The 23,941-nt window shown below is 30.8% G+C and overlaps 4 protein-coding genes across 6 annotated transcripts; 1 reads left to right on the forward strand and 3 right to left on the reverse strand.

The window, feature by feature from the left end:
• Positions 1-513: 513 nt before the first annotated feature.
• On the reverse strand, positions 514-6,200 carry LOC115712752 (putative clathrin assembly protein At2g01600). 2 transcript variants are annotated; one of them, XM_030641105.2, is made up of 15 exons: positions 5,803-6,200; positions 5,560-5,629; positions 5,368-5,465; positions 4,366-4,504; positions 4,023-4,150; positions 3,001-3,093; positions 2,817-2,867; positions 2,516-2,581; positions 2,361-2,426; positions 2,189-2,269; positions 2,007-2,087; positions 1,697-1,867; positions 1,508-1,589; positions 1,308-1,429; positions 514-1,197 (listed from the first exon to the last, which is right to left on the reverse strand). In XM_030641105.2, the coding sequence occupies exons 1-15, from the start codon at positions 5,890-5,892 to the stop codon at positions 826-828; spliced, it is 1,710 nt and encodes a 569-aa protein (XP_030496965.1). In that variant the 5' UTR covers positions 5,893-6,200; the 3' UTR covers positions 514-825. The 2 variants fall into 2 exon arrangements, with proteins under 2 accessions (XP_030496965.1, XP_030496964.1); XM_030641104.2 differs by having other exon boundaries at positions 3,001-3,096.
• Positions 6,201-10,758: 4,558 nt separating this feature from the next.
• Positions 10,759-13,008, reverse strand: LOC115715296 (probable NAD(P)H dehydrogenase subunit CRR3, chloroplastic). The gene is made up of 3 exons (XM_030644148.2): positions 12,605-13,008; positions 12,366-12,508; positions 10,759-11,106 (listed from the first exon to the last, which is right to left on the reverse strand). The coding sequence occupies exons 1-3, from the start codon at positions 12,826-12,828 to the stop codon at positions 10,982-10,984; spliced, it is 492 nt and encodes a 163-aa protein (XP_030500008.1). The 5' UTR covers positions 12,829-13,008; the 3' UTR covers positions 10,759-10,981.
• Positions 13,009-14,247: 1,239 nt separating this feature from the next.
• Positions 14,248-20,076, reverse strand: LOC115714222 (uncharacterized). The gene is made up of 9 exons (XM_030642819.2): positions 19,578-20,076; positions 18,011-18,355; positions 17,702-17,917; positions 16,955-17,601; positions 16,374-16,470; positions 16,229-16,282; positions 16,031-16,149; positions 15,612-15,802; positions 14,248-15,099 (listed from the first exon to the last, which is right to left on the reverse strand). The coding sequence occupies exons 1-9, from the start codon at positions 19,821-19,823 to the stop codon at positions 14,462-14,464; spliced, it is 2,553 nt and encodes an 850-aa protein (XP_030498679.2). The 5' UTR covers positions 19,824-20,076; the 3' UTR covers positions 14,248-14,461.
• Positions 20,077-21,524: 1,448 nt separating this feature from the next.
• LOC115712031 (NAD(P)H-quinone oxidoreductase subunit L, chloroplastic) lies at positions 21,525-23,280 on the forward strand. Of its 2 annotated transcripts, none has more exons than XM_030640237.2 (5): positions 21,525-21,792; positions 21,893-21,982; positions 22,574-22,681; positions 22,764-22,858; positions 22,956-23,280. In XM_030640237.2, the coding sequence occupies exons 1-5, from the start codon at positions 21,664-21,666 to the stop codon at positions 23,101-23,103; spliced, it is 570 nt and encodes a 189-aa protein (XP_030496097.2). In that variant the 5' UTR covers positions 21,525-21,663; the 3' UTR covers positions 23,104-23,280. The 2 variants fall into 2 exon arrangements, with proteins under 2 accessions (XP_030496097.2, XP_030496096.2); XM_030640236.2 differs by having other exon boundaries at positions 21,534-21,792; positions 22,571-22,681.
• Positions 23,281-23,941: the final 661 nt, after the last annotated feature.

Below are 23,941 nucleotides of genomic sequence, written 5' to 3' on the forward strand. Positions count from 1 at the left end.
AATATATATGTACTTATCTTTAGATTTACACTAAAATATATATGTATCTCTTACTAAAATAACTAAGCTAGTATACATATATTTTAAATTTATGTGTATGTGTCTATGTGAATAAGAATTATTTTTCTTGTGTTTTTTATTATAAAATAAATAAAATGCACCAACTCAATATGTTACTAAAAGAAGTTTGTGTTTTTTTTTTTGATTAATATATATTATATATTATAATTTTTTAAAAATATGTATAATTAAGTGCGGATTGGATTGGATCGGTTACTTTTTGAGGTCAAACAACATCCAATCCGCACAAGTGCGGATTTTGGATTTTTCAATCCAATCCAATCCGCACAAGTGCGGATATCCGCATTTTGCGGATTGGATTGGATTGGATCGTGCGGATTGGATTGGATCGGATAATTTGTGAACACCCCTAGTGATGAGAAAAAAAAAAAAGTAAATAAATGAAAGAAAATAATGAAAGAAATGACTATGGACAATACATAACATACCACATATGTAAACGTGTGTGTGTTGCCATCTAAGAGTGAAAAAAAAATATAGATTTGAAAATTACATTTATAAAAAGAAATGATAATTGAATCGTATGAACTAATTACTACTACTCAGTGCTTTTATACCAAACATTATAATGATGTTATTTTCTTGCCCAAAAAGCTCTCATGGCCAAAATCAAAACCCAATCCCCACCTTTTTTTTATCTATACTAACACCACCACAAGTCAAGTGCACTCAAAACCAATTTCACAAGTAGATTTTACACTTTTCTACTCTTTTCTTCCGAATGTTTATCGAACAAATGTTTCATTACAGCAGGCCTGTGGCTCCAAATGGGTTGTTATTTTGTGGGTGTGAAGCAGGGTTCGCGGGAAATGCCCCAAATCCTGCATCGCCGAAAGGGTTTGACGGACCCATTAACAAATTTTGCTGTTGTGGCGGTTGTGGTTGCGGTTGTTGTTGGTATGTAGGTTGGTAAGGGCCAAAGGGGTTGGGTTGGTGATGTTGTGTCATTGCTGCCATCTGAACTGAATGAGGCGCAGCAATGTTGTTTGACATGGCAAATGGATCTTGTGTCTCGAATGGATTCGGTGCTGGCGCTCCATATACGGGTTGCTGAGAAGCTCGGTATGCTCCTTCTTCATACAAACTGTTCAGAGTGAGTGAATCCAATCCACCACCCTGGAATTTAAGGGAAAGATATAAGTTAGTCTAGGCCTCCATCTCGTAAAGTCTGTAAATGGCTTTTAGAAAAATGATAGAAAGAATAAATGAGCACAGTAAGGACCTACCAATTGTCTATCGGTAGGTGCTGAAATGTCGGTGCCTGGAGTGGTTACTAAAGCGAGTTCCCATCCAGTGGGATCAAAATCTTTTGATACAACAGTGCCAGAATTGAATGTGGGAGCGGAATCTGCAGATATGAAATGTCTAACTTTAAGTCACCGCAATCAACAATGCGGTAAAACTGGAAGGGAAACGTGAAACTTACTGGCTTCAGATGTTACAATGGCTAGGGCCAATGCATTTCTGTCCTCAATTACAGATACATCAGGAGCATCAAACCCTAAACCCTGAGCTCACAAAAGAGAAACTTAAATGAGGGAAAGGACATAAAAATAAGAACAAAGACGAATAAAGCTGAAGTTGAGTAATATTAATTTCTGCACTGAGAACCTACCAGTAAATCTCCAGTGTCTGTGTTGCTTTGAGGAGGAGGTGGTGGAGGTGGAGTTGGTGCTGCTGCAGTCTCGACATCAGACACAATATCTGAAGGTGGTGGTGCAGGTTCATCGCTTGGTAATTGGTTTTCTTCGGAAGAACCTTCGTCTGGTTTGTATGTTAACTGAAGCTGCTCAGAGTAAACATATACCAATTACTTAATTTATTCTTTCTATAAGAGGTAATAGCTTGGTGGAGTATAAGAAAAACTGAAAATTAAACAATACAAAACATTGAAAACTACTAGAAAAGTTAGAAGAGATACTAACCAATGGCTCAGTTGGAACACTGACCACACGAGGTGCCTCCCTAATATACTCTTCCATCGTATTAAGAAAGGATTGTGGAGGCTGGATAAGCATAGACATAATGTTGAGTTTCCATAGTTAGATAATTGCCAAAAAAATTAATAATAATACAAAACAAATTGAAACATTAGTTATAGCAATACCTCTCTCAAAACAGGGAACTGGAAATTCCTAGCAAGCTCAAGTCCTTTGCAAACTTCATAAAAATCAGAGAGGTTGGAAGCCTGCAGCAAAGGTAATAGTCATACAACTGCTATTATTATTCCTCTTCTTTTAAATAAGAAAGAATCGAAAAGAAAAATGATTCCAACTCACCTGCTGGCCAGCTCGCTTATAGATATCAAGGGCCTTGACAGCTTCATGTCTTGGCATCTCAAAAAACTGCAATTGGAACAATCACAGATTACTTTCAGCAAAAATAAAAGTTTGTTGAAATCCAATACCCCTTTTCAATTAACAAAGTGCATTACCTTATCAACAAGATTAATTATTCCATCATTTACAGCACAATAAATTTTAAAGCTCTCTTTAAGCACCTGAAAAGTTCACAAGATTAACAAAGCGAGTGATGAAGTCAATACGTTTTCATTGTCTGATGCTATGAGTATCATTAAAACACAACCAGAGAAAAGAACAAAAAAATTAATCAAAACCGATACTATCACTACGTGTAAGAAAAAGATTTAGACTTTTCAATTTAAAAACTAAAGCTGTAGACCCAAAACCACTATCAACATAGAAATTGAACCAAAAAGGAGATGCGATAAATACCAGAGCAAGGGCATATTGTATAACATAATTGTGAACAGCTGCTCCTTCAGGCTGCAGAGTCATAAATGAAACATCAGCAAATTTTGCACAAGTAATAATAAATTACAAACCATTAAAAAATAGATAATAAATCTATACGCCAATCAGGTATAAAATGATTATCCAAGGGTTCCAAATGTTTTACCCGGCAACCAATAAGACGATAGAGCAGCTGCTGCAACGCTGGCAATTGCTCCAACAGTTCTTCACTGTCCAACTCTCTGGTCCTGCCATATCCCTGCTAATGAAATGAAAGAGAAATAAGATTAAATCCTCAGTTCAGTTCAGTTACTCAGACCTATTTTGAAATATAACACACACCAACTCTAGAAGTCACGATAAATTTTAAAATGCATTGTTCATCACTGTATCTGATACCTGCCTGACAATGAAAACTAAAATAGTATTGTAAATTACAATAAAAAGCAGGCTCCATATAATACAAAACTAGTAGCTATCAATCATGTCTACAGGAACTCTTCCATAATCCTAAAGATAATGCTTTAGGTTCAAGCTCCATGGAGGAAAAAAAATCTCTACATGTGAACCTAAAGACAATTCTTGTAACTCTCAAACAAAATAAAAATACACGTCAAATTCACCTTTTTGTAAGGTAAAATGCAAAATCTCACAGCAGTAACCCATCCAAATTATGGTTAAATAATCTTTTCTATCTTTATGTGACACAATCTTGGGCCTGCTTTCCAATAAATCATAGCCTAGTTCTTCCTTTTATCATTGCATCACTTCACCACCCATAAACCTCACACATAAGAACAATTTGCTCCCAATTCTTGATAGCATGCAATGCACCACAAACTACCACAACTGATGCCACTAAAACCATCAAATCGCTAGAGTTTATTTGCAAAACCATTCACTTGACATCCACATCTCCCAATGTAACTTTAGTGCGTGTGCAAAAAAAAAAAAAAATAGGATGTTTAAATCGATTTTATACAAACACTAATTTATTTCCAAAAGCTAACGAGTATAACTGTACAACCACATCATATTGCCTCGCAGGCTCCATGTGGAGAGACCAACCCCAAGTAAATCTTATTCATGTATTAAAGTGTCCTTTCAACATACATCTTAAAATGAAATTCATGAATTGCTTGTCCATACTCAAAGAAGTTAAGTACAACAAGGGATTAAATAATGTACCTTCTCCTGTCCCTGAGCAGGCCTTGGTAAACGTTCAGCTTCAATGTCATACTTCAAAACCCTGAAACATTCAAGCCGCTCCTCCAAAAATAATGCGTAAGTACGCACCCAAGCAGAGCAATCCCAGGCTGAAAAGGTAAATTAAATAAATACCACAATTAGAAACTCTGTATCAATCACCTAAACAGATCAACCTTACCTTACCATTTACATATGCATATATACACAATTGGTGTAGGGACAGAATATGATCAAGTCAAGTTTATTTATAACTTTTAATTAATAGTTACAATGGCAAAGGAGAATAGTTATAGAGGAATTGATATCAGGATTCAATATTAACCTATCGGGCTTGAATCATCCTTGAAATTAGAAAGTTGAAGAATTCGTGCTCTTTGGGAGAAATTTACAAGTTCCTCTCTGAAAGTAGGGTCACCCTCTCTCAATGTCCTATGGATGACTATTAAAGTTTTCAATGCCACCTGTCAAACAAAACCACTAAAAATATGAACAGACTTATATGTTATACAGCTTATTCCCAGTTATAATAAGTTCACACACTTCTGTAATTTATTAATCTAAATGAAAATGGTGAACAAGATCTGGATAAAAGATTAAGCGGAATTGCTTAAGAAATTTGTAAGCTTCGGTTTTCTTGGTGGGAAGACCAAAAACAACTATAATAAACAAGTGAACGGATAATGATACAGTCTAAATTGTATAGCATTCATAATCAACAAGTGAATAAGCCAGAAAAATCAGTATGAATAAATAAAGGGAACTAACCAACAACTACACAATAAAAACCAAGTTAAAAATTCCCACCCACAACAATTCAAAACATTTTAAGTTTAAATCCAACTACTTTCCATTTAAGTTGACTGCACTACAGTAAAAGCATAAAGCATCAACAATCCACCTCTACTATATTCAAGGATAGGAAATCTCCACAAAAACAAAAGCAGAACGAACGACAAAAAAACATATAGCTTACAATTCAATCTTCACATGACAATTGCAGTTTTCACATATAATTGCAACTTGCAATGCAGTGGAAAACAAAACCAAAAGATGAACATGAACTTTATTTCTGCAAAGTAAAAGAGCCCACAAATTCATCCCACATCCAAACAGTAAGTGACTCCATCACTCACTTGCAAAAAGTGACACATATAGACAAAGGCAAAATAACTGTTAAACCCCAAAAATTCATTAGAAAAGTTCCAAACACCATATTCAACAGAAGATCCAAAACAAGAGAAAAGACAATTACACTCATTTTAACATAAATGACTAGCTTTTATATACAACATAATGATCAAAGGAAGAAAAGATCCAAACATACCGTCCAATTGTGAGTTTTGGTCAATCTTCTGGAAAGTGCACGAATACAATAAGCAACATCAGCCCGTGGACGAATTGCAGAAGTGGCTATCAAAATCTCTGCATAAAAAAAAAACTCAAAAATTTTACAAACTCAAAACCCAATTAAACAAAATTGAGAAAAAAAAATGGATCTAGAATAACAATGGCATACTTCTGAGATGTCTCTCTTTGGGTGGGCACTCAACGTGGTTTGTAGCTTTGACTATGGCAACATCCAAATCCTACTCTTAGAAAAAAAAATAAAAAATTAAATTAAACAAAATCCACAAAATTATTCAGAGAATCAAAAACCACAGAAACAAAATCTGATCCACACAATACCTTAGTCAATTCCCCTCCCTAAAAAAACGAAAACCTAACTGAATTATCAGAATAATAAAAAAGAAAAAATTACCGCATAATCGCTATTGACATGAGCGAGTCCGACTTTAGTGGTATCCTTAAGAGCACCATAAGCTTTCCGCCAAGTCTGAAGCGTTCCCATTTTCTAAGGCACTCACTAACCTTTTTAAGGCGTTCACCGCTGAGATCGGTGTCTTGGTCTTTCTCTCTCTAGAAAATCGGAGGAAACGTGGGATTGAGACCTTGAATTTCTCTGGTACTCCTCCTCCGATGGTTCAGGGGGAGCAGAGAAAGGGAGAGAAAAACTAGGAAGACGAAGAAGAAGAAGAAAAATAGGGATTTTGATGCGTATTTACAGCCTGCAAAGCAATTTCTCTCTCTCTTCTTCTTCTGCTGCTATGGTGTTTTGTTTGTAATTCGATTTCTTTTTTTTCTTTTTTTACTAATTTATTTTTCTTTTGAATATTATATATGACCTTTTTTTTCAATATTAATAAGAATAAAATAAATTTTATTTATTTATATATTTGACAATAATAAATAAATATTGGTTTTATTTTTGACAAATGAACTTATGGCATGTTTATTGTACAGTATTCAAAATCGGAATAAATTAATGGAGAAATATAACGGAATAAATAAAAATTAATCAGAATCAATATTTGTAATATGCTAAATTTTTTTTAGAAATAGAATAGTTGTGATTTATCTTGTTTATGATTAAATTGGCTAAATTGCTATTTTGAGTTAAACGGGCCCTATATTATATAATACAGTTATTTTGTAAGATATATTTTAAAGGAGAAAATTATAATTACATATTTAATATTAAAAAATAAAATTAAAATAATTAAAATTCATTACACTTAATGACATTCCTTACAAAATTGGTGGGGGAAGTTCTAAACAAATGTATGAGAATGATTACCTTACCATTAATTCTCATTACTTATTAGTAAACATGTCATTATTGAAGAAGATCAGAGCTTAATATTTAAATATATATTTTTTAAAAAAAAATATTTAGAAAATTACCTTATGTATAATTTTTTTGATTTTTTTTCAAATTTAGAATTTAAGTTGCTAGGTGATTTTTATGATTGATAGGTTGATTGCTAGGTGGGTTATTATGTGAATTTTTATAAAATATCAAAAGAAAAGTGCAAAAAAAAATCCAAAATATTTATAGTATATTTATAATGTATTAATTGTTTTATATGATTGTATTTCGTATATAGTAATAAGAGATTATTTCAAAAAAATATAAAAAAAATAAAAATTACAAAAATAAGTTTATACGAAAATTTAAATATTTATATAATTTTTATAATTTTATTTACATAAAAGTCTTTTGATATATTTTTATAATGTACTTTTATTATTTTGTTATTGATTTTTTCGTTATTTGTATACTATTTTTTATGTTATTTTGATGTTGTTTTCTTATTACTTTATATGATTTTCTTGTATTTTATAAAATACTATAAAAATATTAAAAAAAAAATTAATACCGATATAACAAAAAAAAAAAACAAAACTATTTAAATATTTGAATATTAAGAAAAAATCTTTTAGAAACTAAACTATTTGAATATTGAAAGCATTAAAAAAACAACTAAAAACTACTCCTATACTTAATAGTTAATACCCTTATTGGTATTATATAGTTATTAATACAATTAAATATCGAATTTATATAATTTAAAGTAATAATTTTTAAAAAAATATCACTAATCAATTATAAATTATCATCTTCAAATGGTACTAAAATCTATTAATACCCAACAAGGCAACAAGTATGCTCTTTCAAACAAAAAATACTTGTACACCCATTTAAATGTGACAATTGAATTTTCAATAAATTTATATGTATTTAGTTTACTTTTGGGGAAAGAGAATAATTCTAAGCTTGTTGGGTTTTGGGCCAAGTTTGATGAAATCGTCATCATCATATTTTCATTATTTTATATTTATAATAAGGTCTCCTTTTATATTTCATAAAGTATAATTATGTTATTGTGGAGAGTGACTCGAGACTAGTAATCAACGTTCTCAATGGGAAGGCGACTCATTGAGCTCTTGAGAACTACGTCTCCTTTTGTTCTAAGTCTTCTCCTTATTTAATGTGTTGTAATTTTTCTAACGTTAGTAGGAACTGTAACTTTGCGGCACACAATGTCGCTAAGTGGGCCTTTACCCACCAAGTGTTTGGATCGATCCCGATCAATTCTGTTCCGGAAAACATTTTATGTAACGACCATGAGGTCTAGTTCTATTTTAATATAACTTACGCTTATTTTCAAAAAAAAAATATTTATAATAAGGTCCCATATTTACCCACCATTTCAAGTAAAGAATAATCCACTATTTATTTATTTTTTCTTTAACAATACATTTATTTAATTATTTGGATTTTTTTTTTTTTCTTTCTGAAATGGGTTTGTTTAGAAATTAGATATCTATGTTAAAGGTGTGTTTATATATTTATTTATTTATTTATTTTGAAAGGTGTTATATATATATTAAGATTTAAGAAAATGAGATAATTATGTAAATTTGCATGGAAAATTAATTATTAATTATACACCATTATAGGTAGGACTGATATATGACGTGGAAAGTTTGCCAACTGTACATATATGACGTGGATAGAGTATCAATAATCAATCATATCAAGAAAAATTTAGCTAAACTAATATAATATAAATTCATGTGACACCCTAATTTTCATTATTTTAATTTTAAAAGGAGTTGCTTATTAAGCACAACATCAGACATTTATTTTATTTGGATTTAAATAATTTCATACAATTAATTAAAAAAGAAAAAAGAGACAAAAACCTTTTTTTTTTTTATATTTATATATATATATTATTTAATTATAGTCTTGCTGTACAACTATATATGCTTATTGTTATTATTTGTCAGCTATTATAAACTGTCATTTGATCATTTGATAAAGGAAAAATGTTGTTTAGCTCTTCAACAATACCACAAGTCAAATCTCAAACACTTGGATTAATTTATAATTATATTTATTTTTTATTAAATATAATTAACTTTTTGTGACTAAAAAACTAATAAATAAATTAATGTAACTATAAGGAAAAATCAAAAGTGATAATTAAGAAGAATGTAAAAGTTGCAATAAATAGAATAGTTGAATTGGAAATGTAATGACATAATTGACATTTATTCATTTAGGTTGAATATTTCAATATGATATGTTTAGTAATGTTGATGTAGTTAAATATATAGTTGATTTTTTAAAGAGAAAAAAAATAGATGAAGAAAAAAATAGTTTGATTCATGAATAAGTTAAGGGTATATATTATTTTGGACCTTGTGTTATGTAAAATTTATATTGAAATAGTAAAATTGAATGAAATTAGACAAAAGTCCTTAAATCTAACAATCTCAATAATTCAATGAAATTTTTTAACGGTCAAAAAAATTTAAGAGACATAATTTGGTATATGCTAAAATTTAGAGGACAAAAATCATAATTAACCAAACAAAAATTATAAATAATTTTGCTTCAATTATTATGGATTTATAGATACATTATTATAAATAAATAAATAAATAAGATGGAGTGAGCTGGATGAAGAACAAGGACAACTAGGTTGCACGTGCGAAATGCATGATTTTGTTTAAAGTGTTTAAACCCATTTTGCTATACATATTTGCCAATTAGCCAACCTTGCCTTGTTCCCAAAATCCATAAATAAATTCTTCAAGATGGGGTCTACATCTACAAGAATCTAAAGTCTACAACATGATCAAACCCTAATAATAATTAGAATTATAGAAATGAAAAATAGAAAAAATTGACCAAGAAAAAACAATGTTGTGTTGTTGATGTTGGTGGTGGTGGACCGCCGCCCACCTAGAAACAATGGATGGATGGTCATTCTAAGTTGACAACAGCCTCATATATATAAGACATTGCCTCATCATGTGTATTGGTCCACTTTAGTTTACACTCTTTCAATATATAATATATGAGTTATTATTACTCAAATTCAACATTGGTGGTTAACTTTCTTAAAATAAATCCAACATATTCTTTCTTCACATTTTTCAAGTATTAGTTATAAAAGTTTTATACCTCGTTCTTTTTTAATTAGCTCATAGGATGTATGACACTGTCAAAATATAAATCTTTCCATAAAGAGTTGTAGTGAGATTCGAATGATTGACCCAAATAAAAAAAGATGTCAGTATAGATATTCATACCACTACAGCACACAACACAGTTAAAACAACTCCAACTCAATAGGAACAAAGACTAAGCATTACTTAAAGTTGATTCAATTGCTAAGAAAACATTTCCTCTAATATTATTAGTGTTGTTATATTGTTATTAATATAATATGGTGTAATATCGAGTCTTACATATTTTAACAACAATAATTTTTATTCAAGATAGCTACTCTCTATTATATATTATTAGCTTGCCTTTTAATTTTTTTATTATTTTATTAACTTTTGGGAAGAACTTGTTTTAAAATTGAATAACAATAGCATAATTCAAATTCCACTAACAAATATTCAAACTTTATAAATAGTCTCCTATCAAATATTCTGCCTTCTTGTTATGTTTTTTAAATGTGAGAAAATGGTACATAAAATATTTAATTATCTGTGAGATTTTTTCTTTGTGACCTAGCATTAATTAATAATATTAACATCAATAAGTTATAATTTTCTTGAATGGACAACAAAATAACTTATATCATTATTAAAACATAAAATAAATTAAACCATATAACAAGAGAGTAAAACAAACTTGATCACTAGAAAATTGAATAAATGAATGCTCTGTTGAAACTCATAATGCTTCATTTCTTTTGCCATTAATAATTATCATTAAGCAAATTAATCAAATTCTCACATTCAAATGCTTTAACTTATTATATCACAAACACAACTAATATAAAGTCCTAATTAAAAAACTAATGACAAAAAAAGGCTATGCATTTAATTATGAGGTGACAAAAGTTCCTTTAACTGTTAAATTATGTGTTGAAATATATGTCTTTTGATTGATGAAAGTGGTCCATCCATAGTTACAATTTGCAATAAACAAAGTCAAAGATTCACATAAAAAAATAAAGAGGAAAACAGTTTTAACTTCTAAAGACTAAAAATATACAAACTTTATATCATGCTGTACACACTGGATTAAAATTTGATATTTTAAACTTTCAATTGAGTTTGAAGCAAATTCACAAAATGAGTTGATCAAGAAACTGGTTAGTGAATGGGAGTTTAATGAGGCCAGAGGCAACCAGAAGTGAAAAAGTCCAAATGGGAAGTAGCCACATAAAGGTGAACATTAGAATCTTCTTACCTGCAATGTGAAAAAAGGTACCAATTTTGATGTTCCAAAAGGAAAGAATATATAAAATGGTATAAAGAAAAGTGAAGTGGTATTTTCTTCTATAATGGGTGTAGCATATATACTTAGATGAAGCTATGAGTTTTGAGGTAGTAAAGGCATAATAAGTCGTTTATGTCTCTCCATTCCTTTTCACTTTTTCCTTTATTTGTAAGGTATTGTTATTAGACACTAATGTGACCTGTAATAACCATTTAAAATAGAAATAGAATAGGAATTATAAATCTTGCCTTGGAATGGAATAATCATTTTATTCTGATGATATTTCAATACTTTAAAATGTAAGAAATAAAGAAATAAATAAAATTATTTTTTTTCCATTTTATTAACTCCAACCAAACACCACTTTATGGTGTGTTTTATTTGGAATAGTGAAATAGAAAGGAATAGAAAAGAATCAAATTTTATTTGATTTGTTCTACTTTAAAGTGTTAGAATATCATTTGAATCAAATGATTTTTTTACCATTTTGATAAAATAATTATTACATTTTACAATGAAATGAATTGAAAATATAGTGAAGTGAAGTGAAAGCTATAATTTTATGTTTTAATTACTTTGATATGATTCTAATCCTGTTCTTATTCAAGCTAGGAATATATCTGGAGGCGTTTGGTTGGGAGGAATGAAAATATAGGAATAGGAATAGGAATAGAATGGAATAAAATTTAAAATGCATAAAAAAAATTGATAAAAAATAATTAAATTTTTTTTCTTGTTACATTGGAATGGTCATTCCTTTCTTTTTAAAATGGAATAGCCATTCCACCAAAATGGTGGAAAGAGCATTCCATTGGAATGTCATTCCAATACTTTAAAATGCAATCAAACAAAGAAATGGAATGAAAATTGTTTCCTTTCCATTCCATTCCATTTTATTACCTCCAACCAAACGCTACCTTAGTGAAATGAAGAGACTAAAGACCAAAATAATTGGTGGAAATTATGAATAAATTTGAGTGTTTTACAAAAGAATAATTAATGGTGGCAAAAACGATTATGAATTATATGATTATTTTGATTATTTTAGATGCAAAATGATCATAAATTAATTGAAATTATTTTACAAATTTTATTAATTTGGCAAATTTAAGAGTGGTTAACCTAATCCTTGATTAGTTTGGTACCAATAATCTAATCAAACAAGTAATTACTTTATGAACAAATAATAGTTTGATCTTAGAAAGGAAAAGAGAAGAAAATGATATTACCATTCAAACGAAATGTTCTTTCAGATTGTTCAGTAATCCTCTCAGCACTCTCTTGAATCTTCTTCTGTAATGGATGTTCAAACTTTCCTGGGAAATTCATCATAGTCACATCGAATTTCGTGTTCTTATCTTCTTCCAATTCCCTATACATAACAATAAACATCAAATTTTCAGAATCCAAAATACAAACTACCTAAACAAAATCCAAATTCAGTGAAGAAAAAGAAATCAGATGATGCCTGGGATCAGCGTCGCGGAATCTTCCGGCCCCGATAGCGCGTTCGATTTCGATAACGGAGGGCTGTTGAGGACGCCGCCTGGGGTTTAGGTTTTGGGGCTTATTATTCTGTTGAGTGAGGGATTTAAGAGAGTCGGATGGTGATGGTGAGGAGCCATTGGTGTTGGAGTTTGAATTGGAGATATTTTTGGTGATCATGTAAACACAGCAAGTTAAGGAAGCCATGGAAGGAAGGTGTTAGGTCTGTGGAAGTAGGTAAGAGTAGTAGAAATATGTCCATAGCCATAAGAGCATGATGAAATGGATAATGATATCATCAATACCATTGGTTGAAACTTCAAACACCCAACTTTTTTCTATACCATAAAATGTGCTACACTACAATCTTATTTGTTTATTTCTTTTGGTAAAAATTATGGATTATTTTTTTATTTTTACACTTTAAAATAATTTTTTTTTTTTTACATTTTTACGAAATTCTACATAAAAAATGTTATTGCAACTAGTACGGCAACCTAAATTACAACAAAAAAATCGTAGCACTGCAACTACTTTAGAAACCCAAATCGTAAATTTTAAAAAAAAAATAGTATATAGAGTAATTCCCCTACAAAAAATTACGTGTATATAAATCTTATTTTTAGTATTGTAAATTAATTTGAATTCTTTAAAAATTTAGGTGTAGTATTAAATAACTATAACATACCCTAAGGTTAAAAAAAATTAGATTAAAAATTATTTTGAATGTCAAAATAGATAAGGGTATGTACTTAAAAAACCCCTTTAGAAGGTACATATAAAATAAGATCATTATATATTTCCACAAATGGAATATATAAATAATAATTATAGACTTCCTCTTGGCATCATGTTATCTTGGAAATGAATAACTTAGTAGTAGTTCAAGCCATACGCAGTGAGTATGATTTTTTTTATTAAGTTTGGTTATTAAAGATTGTAAGGATTTGCTTGCTACTATGAGAAATATTTTTGTTTATTTTATTAAGTGATCAACGAACTCAGTAGCTCACGCGTTCGCCAGGGCCTCTAGTTCATATACTGATTGTGTTTTTCAGTTTAGGGATGTCCCAACTAATTTGGTGCCTAGCTTGGTAGCTGAAATTCGAATTTAATAAAGATGAATTTTATTCAAAAAAGGGCCAAGAATTAGACCCTAAACCATGTCTTATTTTCTTTGATTTTTTTGTGCTTGAATATAATAATTAAGAAGCTTTTAATAATTAATCAATGCTAATTAGTATGTTACTTTAAACTTTGATATTTATTAAATTATTGTGTTGAACTGATTAGACCGTTATATTTTTTTCTCAAATAGCCTCTTGACATGAACATTAGTACAAAAGACACAATTCGATACATGTTAAATTTTAAAAAATACAATTTAGTATATATAAAAATTAAAAAACAAGTACATTTCAAAATTTAAGGAGCACGATTTGAGAAACGGACAATTGTGTCATGTAGGTATTCTTTTGGAGAGTATATTTAAGGCAAGAAAAGTTAAGAGGACTTAAAGAAAAAGTGACTATGAATGTGATTATGACTATATTATACCAGATTATTTTTCATCTCATCATTTTCTTCCTAGGAGGGTATTTTGAATTTGGTTTAAAGACATTGTAATTTTATAGAAATGACATGCTTTTGTAATTTGTGGTTAAACAACACAATCATTTACAGCTAACAAAAGTGAGCATAGATTCCTTTCCATAGAAAATAAAAAAGGTGAGCTTGGATTTTCTTGTATATTGCTCAAAAGGGTATGATCCTAGATCTATAGGAATGTGAAAAATGATAACAATGGAAATTCACTACATCATTTTATAACAAAGTCTCTTCATGTGGGCAATGTCCTCAGCAAATGTAGAGCCCGAGTCCACTGAGGTCTTTGCGATAGAACAATTCTCCTCAATACAGGCACAGTTCCGGCAGCAATGATTTCCATATGGTTCTCGCTGTCCATGCTCAGATTATACAGTATTGCCAAGCCTGCTTCGATTGCCTTCTCGCTCCCTTCTTCGAGTAACTCCACCAAAGGAATTATCCCTCCCTCTGAAGCAACAGCTCGGGTGGAATCAATGATACCTTCGGAGATTATTCTGTTGAGTTCTATGACAGCCGCTTCTTTCGCTTGTAGAGAGGCTGATGTTTTGAGTTGCTCTATGAGTCTTGGTATTGTCTCGTACAGGGTTACCTCCATGTTGATAGGATCATCGAGGTTTGGTTTGGGACCCGAAAGAGAACTGAGTTTGACTAAGCAAGCAGCAACCCAATCTTTGCAATGGAGGGGTATACTAGACTTGAGGATATCGCGCAACAACTTGGTGAAATAGCTCGAGTTTATATTGCGGCTAAACTGATCCAAGTCTAGTAGTTTTGTTAGTAAGCTAGAGGCTGCAGAAATTGCAAGCCCTGCTTCTTCAACTTCAAGAGCATATCTTTCTGGCTCTTTTCCCTCTAAATCTGAATCTGTGTCTGCAAAAGTACAGAAACAAGAAATTGAAAATATGGGCAAGCATTCGATATGTCTTACTTTGTTGTACCGACGAGAAAAATTCCAGCTTTACAAAATAAAATGACAAAGAAGCAAGAAATTAAAATTTCAAGGAAACAGATACACTAAACCAACAAAATTGTACTAGTAGCTAGGAAGAGTCAACATTTGAGGCATCTATGGCCATCATTGACTAATCTGAAAAACCAATACAACTAGAGAAGAAGAACCTCCATATATAGATGAATTCAGATAAAATTTGTAGCTGCAATCAGAGTTATTCTATCCAAATATCAGAGAAGAAGTTCACAATATCAACAGTAGCTCATAAAAGCATATTGACAATGGTAGAAGAAGCTATCATGAAAGTACAAGTAAAGCACATTTCGAAAAATCCCATTATAATTCTTAAGGATGAAACATGACACTAGCACATCATAGATGAAACAAAGCATTTCACAAAACCAATAGTTCAATAAAATGTTCCCTTTACCTTGCAGAACTTTTTGCTGGAAAACAACATCTAGACCAGATTCAATATCCACTGAGAGAACCATGTCCTTTGTTGAGTTATTAAGTGCGATGAACTCAAGGATGGAAGCAGCTTTCCTCTGTAAATTTGGGGTTGAGGTCTTTAAAATCTCAACAAGGGAACCGATTGCAGCAACATCTAGCGCATTTTTCCTGCATGCATGTCAAATTTTAAGCACAATTGTAAAGCTTGCTGCATTTAAAGTCTCAAACAAATGCTTCGGGGTGCTGAGTCAATTATAAGGTTAAACTTGGACAAGCAGTTCAAACCATCTTTTAATCTAAGTTATACTAGGGACCGACGAAAAAGATAATGTCGGCCTATCTAAATCACCGAAAGGAGGAAAACTGAAAACAAGAGGAAACAGGAACAGAAAAAACCTGGTATTGGTTTTATCGGTGTCTATCTCAGACGAATCTCCAGTTTTCTCTCCAGAAAAATTAGAGCTTCTTCCTTGGTCTAATCCCTTATTTAATCCATTAACTGGTCCATTGTAAAACTGGAAAAACAACAAGAAACTGGTACTTAGTTTTCAGCTACAAGCTTTCATGACATGTTGCAACAATCAACTGACTAACCTTTGATCTCATAGCTTTACTAGGGTCTAAGATCCGAGCAAGAATATCCAAGGTCTGCATTGCAACAACAATTTATATTGTAATGGAATCATCCTCTCATAAACTCCAAGGGGAAAATAAAATGATAAGCTTAAAATCATTAAACCTTTTCCAATAAAGGTTGAGAAGTATCTGGAGATCTCAGAGTGTCAAGTAAAGTATCTACAACATCTTCGGCTTCAATAACCTGGCAAACATTATTGCTGCATCAAGAAAAAATAGACATTACATCATGATAAGCGATTATAAGCATTTAACTAATCAAACACAGATTTTTTATATGCTTAACGAGAGCAATTTGGACGATTAAAACAATCAATTTTGAATTTTTTAGTAATAAACATAGATAAAAGTGTCAATAGCCACAAGAGGAAACATCTCAGCATGTCATACCAGCCACTTGAGTTAAGCGGTCTCGGTACATGTCCATGCACATGTTAAGGAAAAACCCCTACTCAAAACAATCCACCCCGAAAAAAAAATGCCCTCTTAATAAAAAGATGTGGCATACTATGCTCACTTTGAGATATGAAGAGAATGTATAAGGCCATCAGAATGTATATTTTCCTCTTACTCCACTTTTTCAATGAGAGCTTTCTGTTATTGCTATAGTAACAATGGCAACATTTATATTGTAACTCACAATAGCATCCAAACATAGCAGAAAAATGTGCAGTAGTAAAATACCTTACAGACAGCCTCTCCAAAGCTCGAGTTACAGATAACTTGACCGCTTGATTCTTATAGTCTAGAAGCCTAACTAAATTCCTAACTGCTCCAGCTTCCTTGAATGCTATCCTCATTTCTTCACTAATAGATGCATCAGCTATTGAATCTGCAGCTCTTGATAAAGCCGATTCATCTTCAAGTTCAAGAATTAAAACCAAACGAGCCACTCCATCCACCCAAGGCAAAATGGTAACTTTCCGACCAGATGGAAGCTCAGATTCTCTTTTTCCATCTTCCATTTCAATAGCCCCAATACGCGCAAGGAATTGTTGTTGTGTCCTTCCAATAATGGCATTCACCTTGACTTCCTCAATGTTAACCTTCTTGTCATCAATATTTAATCCGAGGAGTAATTCGGAAGCACCAAACCTGGAAGGAGTTTTAGAAGTTCGCTCAAGCTCAGTGCCATCGGGTAAGCTAGGCCAGGAATACAAACCTGGTCTGAATGACTTGTAAGCAGCTGTTCCAATTAAGGGGACAGTAACAAGACCTTCCTCTATAATAAGAATTCTGTAATAATCATCTTTGGTTAGTTCCAACAATGCATTTCTTGCCTCCTTTCTAATTACCTTAGATCCCTCCGCGTCATCTTTTAACAACTTTGCCTGCATTTGTTACATAATTGTGATCAATTTACAGGGTTACTTTTTGAACCAATTGATCGATCGAACAAAACTCTACATAGGATGATAGAGCAAGTCTCACCAGTTTCGGAATAGCACCTTCTTCAACCAAGATTTTGTGGTTGACTTGGCTCAACGCCAAATTCGCTAAAACCCCTCCTGCTGCTTCCTTCACCTTTATATCCTCATCATCTAGAGACTTAATGAGTATTGGCAAGATATCAGGGTTAGCAATTTTTAGTCTAATCTTCTCATCCACTGACAAGTTCCACAAAGTACATAAGCTTTGCTCCTTCACCTAAAGAGTTCAAACAATATTAAGCATTACTTTCCACATCAACAAATACATTCAATTTTTTTTTTGAACAGTTAGAAATTAACCATCTTCTACCTCAGAAGTCAAGGAAGGTTCATTTAGCAAACCAGTTATTTCTTCAATAGCTCCACTTTCTACCACCAAATCTTTGTATATATTAACCAGAGAAATCGATCGTAAAAGACCAGCAGCAGCTTCACATGTTGAAGTAGATTCTGATCTAAGTAGATTTATGGTAAGATTAAGACAGCCAGGAAACTGCATTATGGCATCAACATACTTCTTTCCTCCAAGTGAATATTTCCATAGTGCCACTATTGCCTGCTCTCTATCAAGTGGGTCGTTGTCTAGTCCAAGCATCCGAACAAACAACGAAACATAACCATCACCAAGAGAAGAACTGTTCAATTCTTCAACATCCTGAAAAGTGGCAAGATCCATCATTTAAAATTAAGAAAACAAATATGAACAAACAATCATTATACTTGATGAAACACATGAACTCACACAAACTTAACAATCAGAACTGATAAAATTATCTCTTAGGTGGTGTTTGTCTATGTTTGGTATGATTTTAGTGGAAGGCTTGTGATTGTATAGGCCCCATTTAAAAGTTTATTTTTCGGGTAATTTCAAACTCTTGAATCACTTGAGTTTGAGATGATTCCCTTAATCTTAACTCTTCTCAACTAATTAAAGCCCATGAAACAAAACTCATACACCAAACATCCTCTTAGTAGAGAACAAAGCCAAGAGGAAAATCTAAAAGCCCCATAAAATTTTGCTAAGTTCAGGACACAGCTAAGAAATGTAAGTGTGCTAAAATAGTTAGGAAGGAAATTCATGGAAAAGGTTAGCAGGGGTGGTAAGGGTCCAAAACAGTAGCATTCCCAAACTTTAAGATAGACACAAAACAATGTCTTGCTACATTTTGAACAGCATACATAAAAAAAATCCCAAAAACTATGGAAGCTACAACAAGCAAGAGTTGTCAGATTTCTAAGAGTTCAGCTTCTCCTACTAACTTAATCTCTTTAATATTACAAAGTGATTTTCACTAAGAACGTGTTTGGAAAGTCATGGTGGAATTGGATTTTTGTGTAATTGAAGGTTATTATACAATGTAGCACATTTGTCTGACCGTGCAATTACACACTACACAGTAACCATGTAATTGAGGGGTGTAAATTGCACTCTCCAATTCTCATAGCCTCTCATCATAATTAAGTAATTATACTCTGTAATTACTAAAAACTTTTATGTAAAGTATTAACTACTTATGCTAAACAAAACAATTCATATGTAATTAGCATCTCATATCCAAACAGGTCTTATATTTTAAAATATTATGTAATTTACAGTGACTTCCAATTCCAAACACAACCTAAATCTACAAACAAGTCTATTAGTTTCACTTAAGCCAATAATCATTAAACTAAAAGAAGGCACCACAACTTCAAGCAAGATAAAGTAAAATCCCTCTTGGAATACAAAATTATATTTCTCCATATCAACATTCTAAGTTGAACCCAATACACACAAAAATCTAAATAAAAAACTAAACCTGAAATTATGCATGGCCAAGACCCATATGCATATAACTATATAATACATACAGAATAAGGGCAGTTTGAGGACTTACAGGAGATGCTCTACCACCATCATTACTGACCCTTGTGAGGACTGTACGTTCAAATACTGATTTGGGGTCGAGGCTATGAAGTTGAAGATGATGACGATGATAAGACAAGTTAGGAAGAAGAAGTATGGACTTTCTTTTTCTGGGTACTCTGGTTTCAACTCCATTAAACCCCATGTGAGGGTTTTGAGACCCAAGGTGGAAGAGCACATGGGACACCTTCAAACTCAAGGTTGCTGGAACTAACATTTCTTGACTTGTTGTGTTGTGTCTGTACAAGAAAGAAAATCACTACTATTGGATTTTGGTAAGATAGAATTCTTGATGGGATTTTGATTTTCTTGATTGGTATCAGCTCAGTTCATCAGTTTGAGTGGCATATTTGTCTGAAATGGATTCTTTTTTCTTTCTCTTTGGCTTGAAAATGAAACTGGAGAAGGAATGCGCTAGAAGTTTAAATACTGCTGACTCGGTTGACTCAGTGACTCAGTGACTCAGTCCGAGTGTCTCTGTCTCGGAATCGTTATTTCAATTTGTGACAATTCCATTATCTCATAGTGTTTGTCACTCTTTATTTTCATACCAAATCATCAAATTAGTTCATTTGTAAGAATGTATGTGAAAGTAATTATTATTATTATTATTATTATTATAGGAATATTATTTTTACACTTTGTTAGTAAAACCATAAATAAATAAATAAATAAAAGTTTAGCCTAAATAATTAATTAAATATCTATAATTATTAGCAATTAATTTAAAAGGAGAGTTCAATAAACAATTGACTATAGATGACAAACTGTCACTAAATAGTTCGTCTTAAGTACTATTACTTGCCAACTTTTATCTTTGATACAACTGAGAGTTCCTGAATTTTAGCCAACTTAAGTTCTACATCCTCACCACGACAAATGGTACGGGCTTCATCAACAAGATTGCCTAAATGATCCCGAACTATCATACCGATTCTAAATTGATTATTCAAAGTGAACAATACAATGTCAACATTTATATTGATTTGATTTTCTTGAGACTTTATCCAACTTTATCACGAGGTGCCATACCACTAGGTAATGGTGTGTATTCATCATTTATTTGGGCATTATTTCAAGATACAAGGTAACCACATCAATCATACTTAGAATCTTCTTATTCTAAACAAATTCATTTCGATTTTGCCAAATAGTCCTCTCAATTATTAATTTATTTGTACTTAACCCTAAACTTAAATTTTAACGGTAAAATTTTTAAAGTTACTGAACTATTAGTAAATCTTCCAACAGTCTTTATCTAGTACAGTTTTTTTCTTTCTTTTTTTTTAACCAAAAAAAAAATCCTCTAAAAAATGTGAAATTACTTTTAAAATATTTCCCAAAACTAAATAATAATAATTATAATGTTTGATAATAACTAAGTGCTTTGAAGGGAGTAAATATTGTATTTGATGTAAATAAATTTATGGGAGGAGAAACTAAAGATTTGTTCTTGGGAGTTTTTATTACAACCTCTTAGTTAATTTTCGTGCCTGTGCCTGATAACAAATATAAAAATATTTTTCTCATTTTTTTATAAATGTGTTCATTATAATTACAACATCATCTTTGTAAATTTTTTAAAAATTTTAAATAATTTACAATGTCAAAAATAAGTTTGAAATTATTTGAACACGCGTGTTAAACTAAAATATTAAAAACTTTATTTTCGATAATATAAATTATTCGAAAATTTTTAAAAAAATTCAAGGATTATATTATAACTATAAAAAAAATACCATTATGAAAAAAAAAATATTTCGGTATGTGATTTTAAAAGTAAAAATTAACTAAAAGATTGTAATTTCGAAAAATATTTGTTCCTAATCACAACAATAAATACATATGACAAACTCCAAATTGTTGATATCAAAATTATCACAAATTACAACCATAAAAACACATCTCTTCTTAGTCTTTTCTTTTCTTTCAAATTCTTAATTCCATAAAAACCAGGGACCACAAAGGCCTTAGCTAATGGCTACCATGAAAATATGAACTAAAAAAAAAAAGATAAGAAAACAGAGAAAAAAGAAGAACCAAAGCTCAGCTCTGAAATGAGTTTCAGCTTCCATATCCCCAAGGCTCTGCCTCCACTCACCTCTTCTTCTCAGAGTAGAAAAAATCCTCTCTTTCTTAATTCTAAACACAACCCTTCATCCTTAACTACTCATCTCAATCAAAAGGTACAATCTTTTCTTTCTTTTTCAGCTTTTTTGTGATTGATTCTATATAGTTGTAAAGATGAAAAGAAAAAAGAAAAAGGTTTGACCCTTTTTGTTGCAGAGAATAAGAAGCATTATTCAAAAGCCAATTGAGTATTTTCAGCTCAAAAAATCTAGTTTGGTTCTACAAGTTGCAGCAATTTTGGCCACTGTAAGCCACGAATCATATAATATATATTTGATACGAATTTTGAATTTTGATATGTACTAAATTATGAACTTTTTATGATGTTAAAATTTTTTCTGAATTATTGAGATAATTAGATTTAAAGACTTGTTTGTGGAATTTTACTAATTTGACATATATTAAATTGTGCCATCTGACTATTTTGTTAGTGATATTGGACAAAAATCTTTGAATTCAACAATCTTAATAAGTTTGTGAAATTTTTAACAACTTTCAGATGCACAATTTAATACATAACAATTTGTAATATGTATGGTTTATGGGAATTATTTTAGCAGGTCAAACTTTTATATGTACTAAATTATACTTTCTAACTTTTTAAGACGTTAAAAATCTTCCGAATTATTGAGATAATTTAATTCAAAGACTTTGTCCAATACAATTTTATTAATATGTTGATTGTTCGTATATCAAATTGTACCCTTTATATGTTCTGTTAGTAATATTGAACAAAAGTTAATAATTTGGAGAAATTTGTAACGATGTTCAGAGACACAATTTGTTACATAACAATTTGTAATATAAATTCATGGTTATGGGGAATTATTTTAGCAGGTTGAACAGCCTGCTTTTGCAGTAACAGGAGTTAATAATGAGCAAGAACTTTCATGGGTTCTAATACAACTTGGAGTTGTTGGCTTTTTCTACTTCCTAGTTATGCCAGTAAGTCAATTTATAATAACTTAAAAACATTTCTCTTTCAATGAATTATATAACAAATATTTGTGTTGTTTTTACTGTATAGCCAGTAATTATGAACTGGCTTAGGTTAAGATTCTACAAAAGAAAACTCTTGGAGACTTATTTACAGTTCATGTTTGTTTTCATCTTCTTTCCTGGGTAAGTAGAAACTTAACACATTTGAGGTTAATCTAAACTTAAAGTATTCACTTCATAAATGTTATGATTGAGATTTTTTTTGGTTTTTTTTTTTCAGTATGATTCTTTGGGCACCATTTTTGAACTTCAGAAAGTTTCCACGTGATCCATCAATGAAGTATCCTTGGTCTAAGCCTTCTGATCCTTCAAAGATTAGAAGCCAATACTACAAATACCCATATGCTGAAACTGATGATTATTTATGATCAGTAAATCTAATATTTTCTGATTCACTAGTCGGAGTGCTAATATCAATCTCTTATTAGGTTCAAAAACACATCAAATATTTTTTTTCATTACTGTATTTATTATAATTACAAAATCATTCTTGTAAATTTTTAAAAATATTCTAATAATAAAGTTTTTTAAACACAAGTAGTAAATTAAAATATCAAAAACTATTATTTGAAATTTTTCAAAGAATAATTATCTTTTTTAACCCCGTACTTATGACACTATACTATTATGCCCCTTAATCTATTCAGCTTGTTACAAATAGTCCTTGTATAATTTTATATGCATACATTTAGTCCTTCTGTTTATTTTGTTTAAAAATACCGTTTGTATTGATGATGTGGTATTATAACAAAGGATAGAGTAGTAATTTCATCTCTTTTTAGAGGGAAAATTGACTATGAGGTGACATAATAATTGACAATGAAAGATGATTAAAAAATGATTTCATAACATTTTAAAAAAATTTAATAAAAATAATTTTATTAAAATAATTCCAATCGTTTTTTAGCAGTTCAAATTAGAAAAAGGTGTAAAATTAGGATTCTACAGTATTTGAAGAGATGGATATCACTAGAAAGAACATGAGATTTTTGGAAAATTAAGGTAATGATATTCTATTTTTTGGGATGTTATTTTTCATTTTTTTTTTCCTGTGATTGTAATTTTTATGACTTGTAATTTATTTTCCTAATGGTATATAATTTTTCAACTACTATCTATGTATAATGCCACATTATTAATTTAACAGTCAACTTTAGTCAATTTTAACAGAATTAGATAAATTAAGGGACATCATAGTATAGTATC

Source organism: Cannabis sativa, chromosome 4 (assembly GCF_029168945.1).
Source record: "Cannabis sativa cultivar Pink pepper isolate KNU-18-1 chromosome 4, ASM2916894v1, whole genome shotgun sequence".
Classification (NCBI taxonomy): domain Eukaryota; kingdom Viridiplantae; phylum Streptophyta; class Magnoliopsida; order Rosales; family Cannabaceae; genus Cannabis; species Cannabis sativa.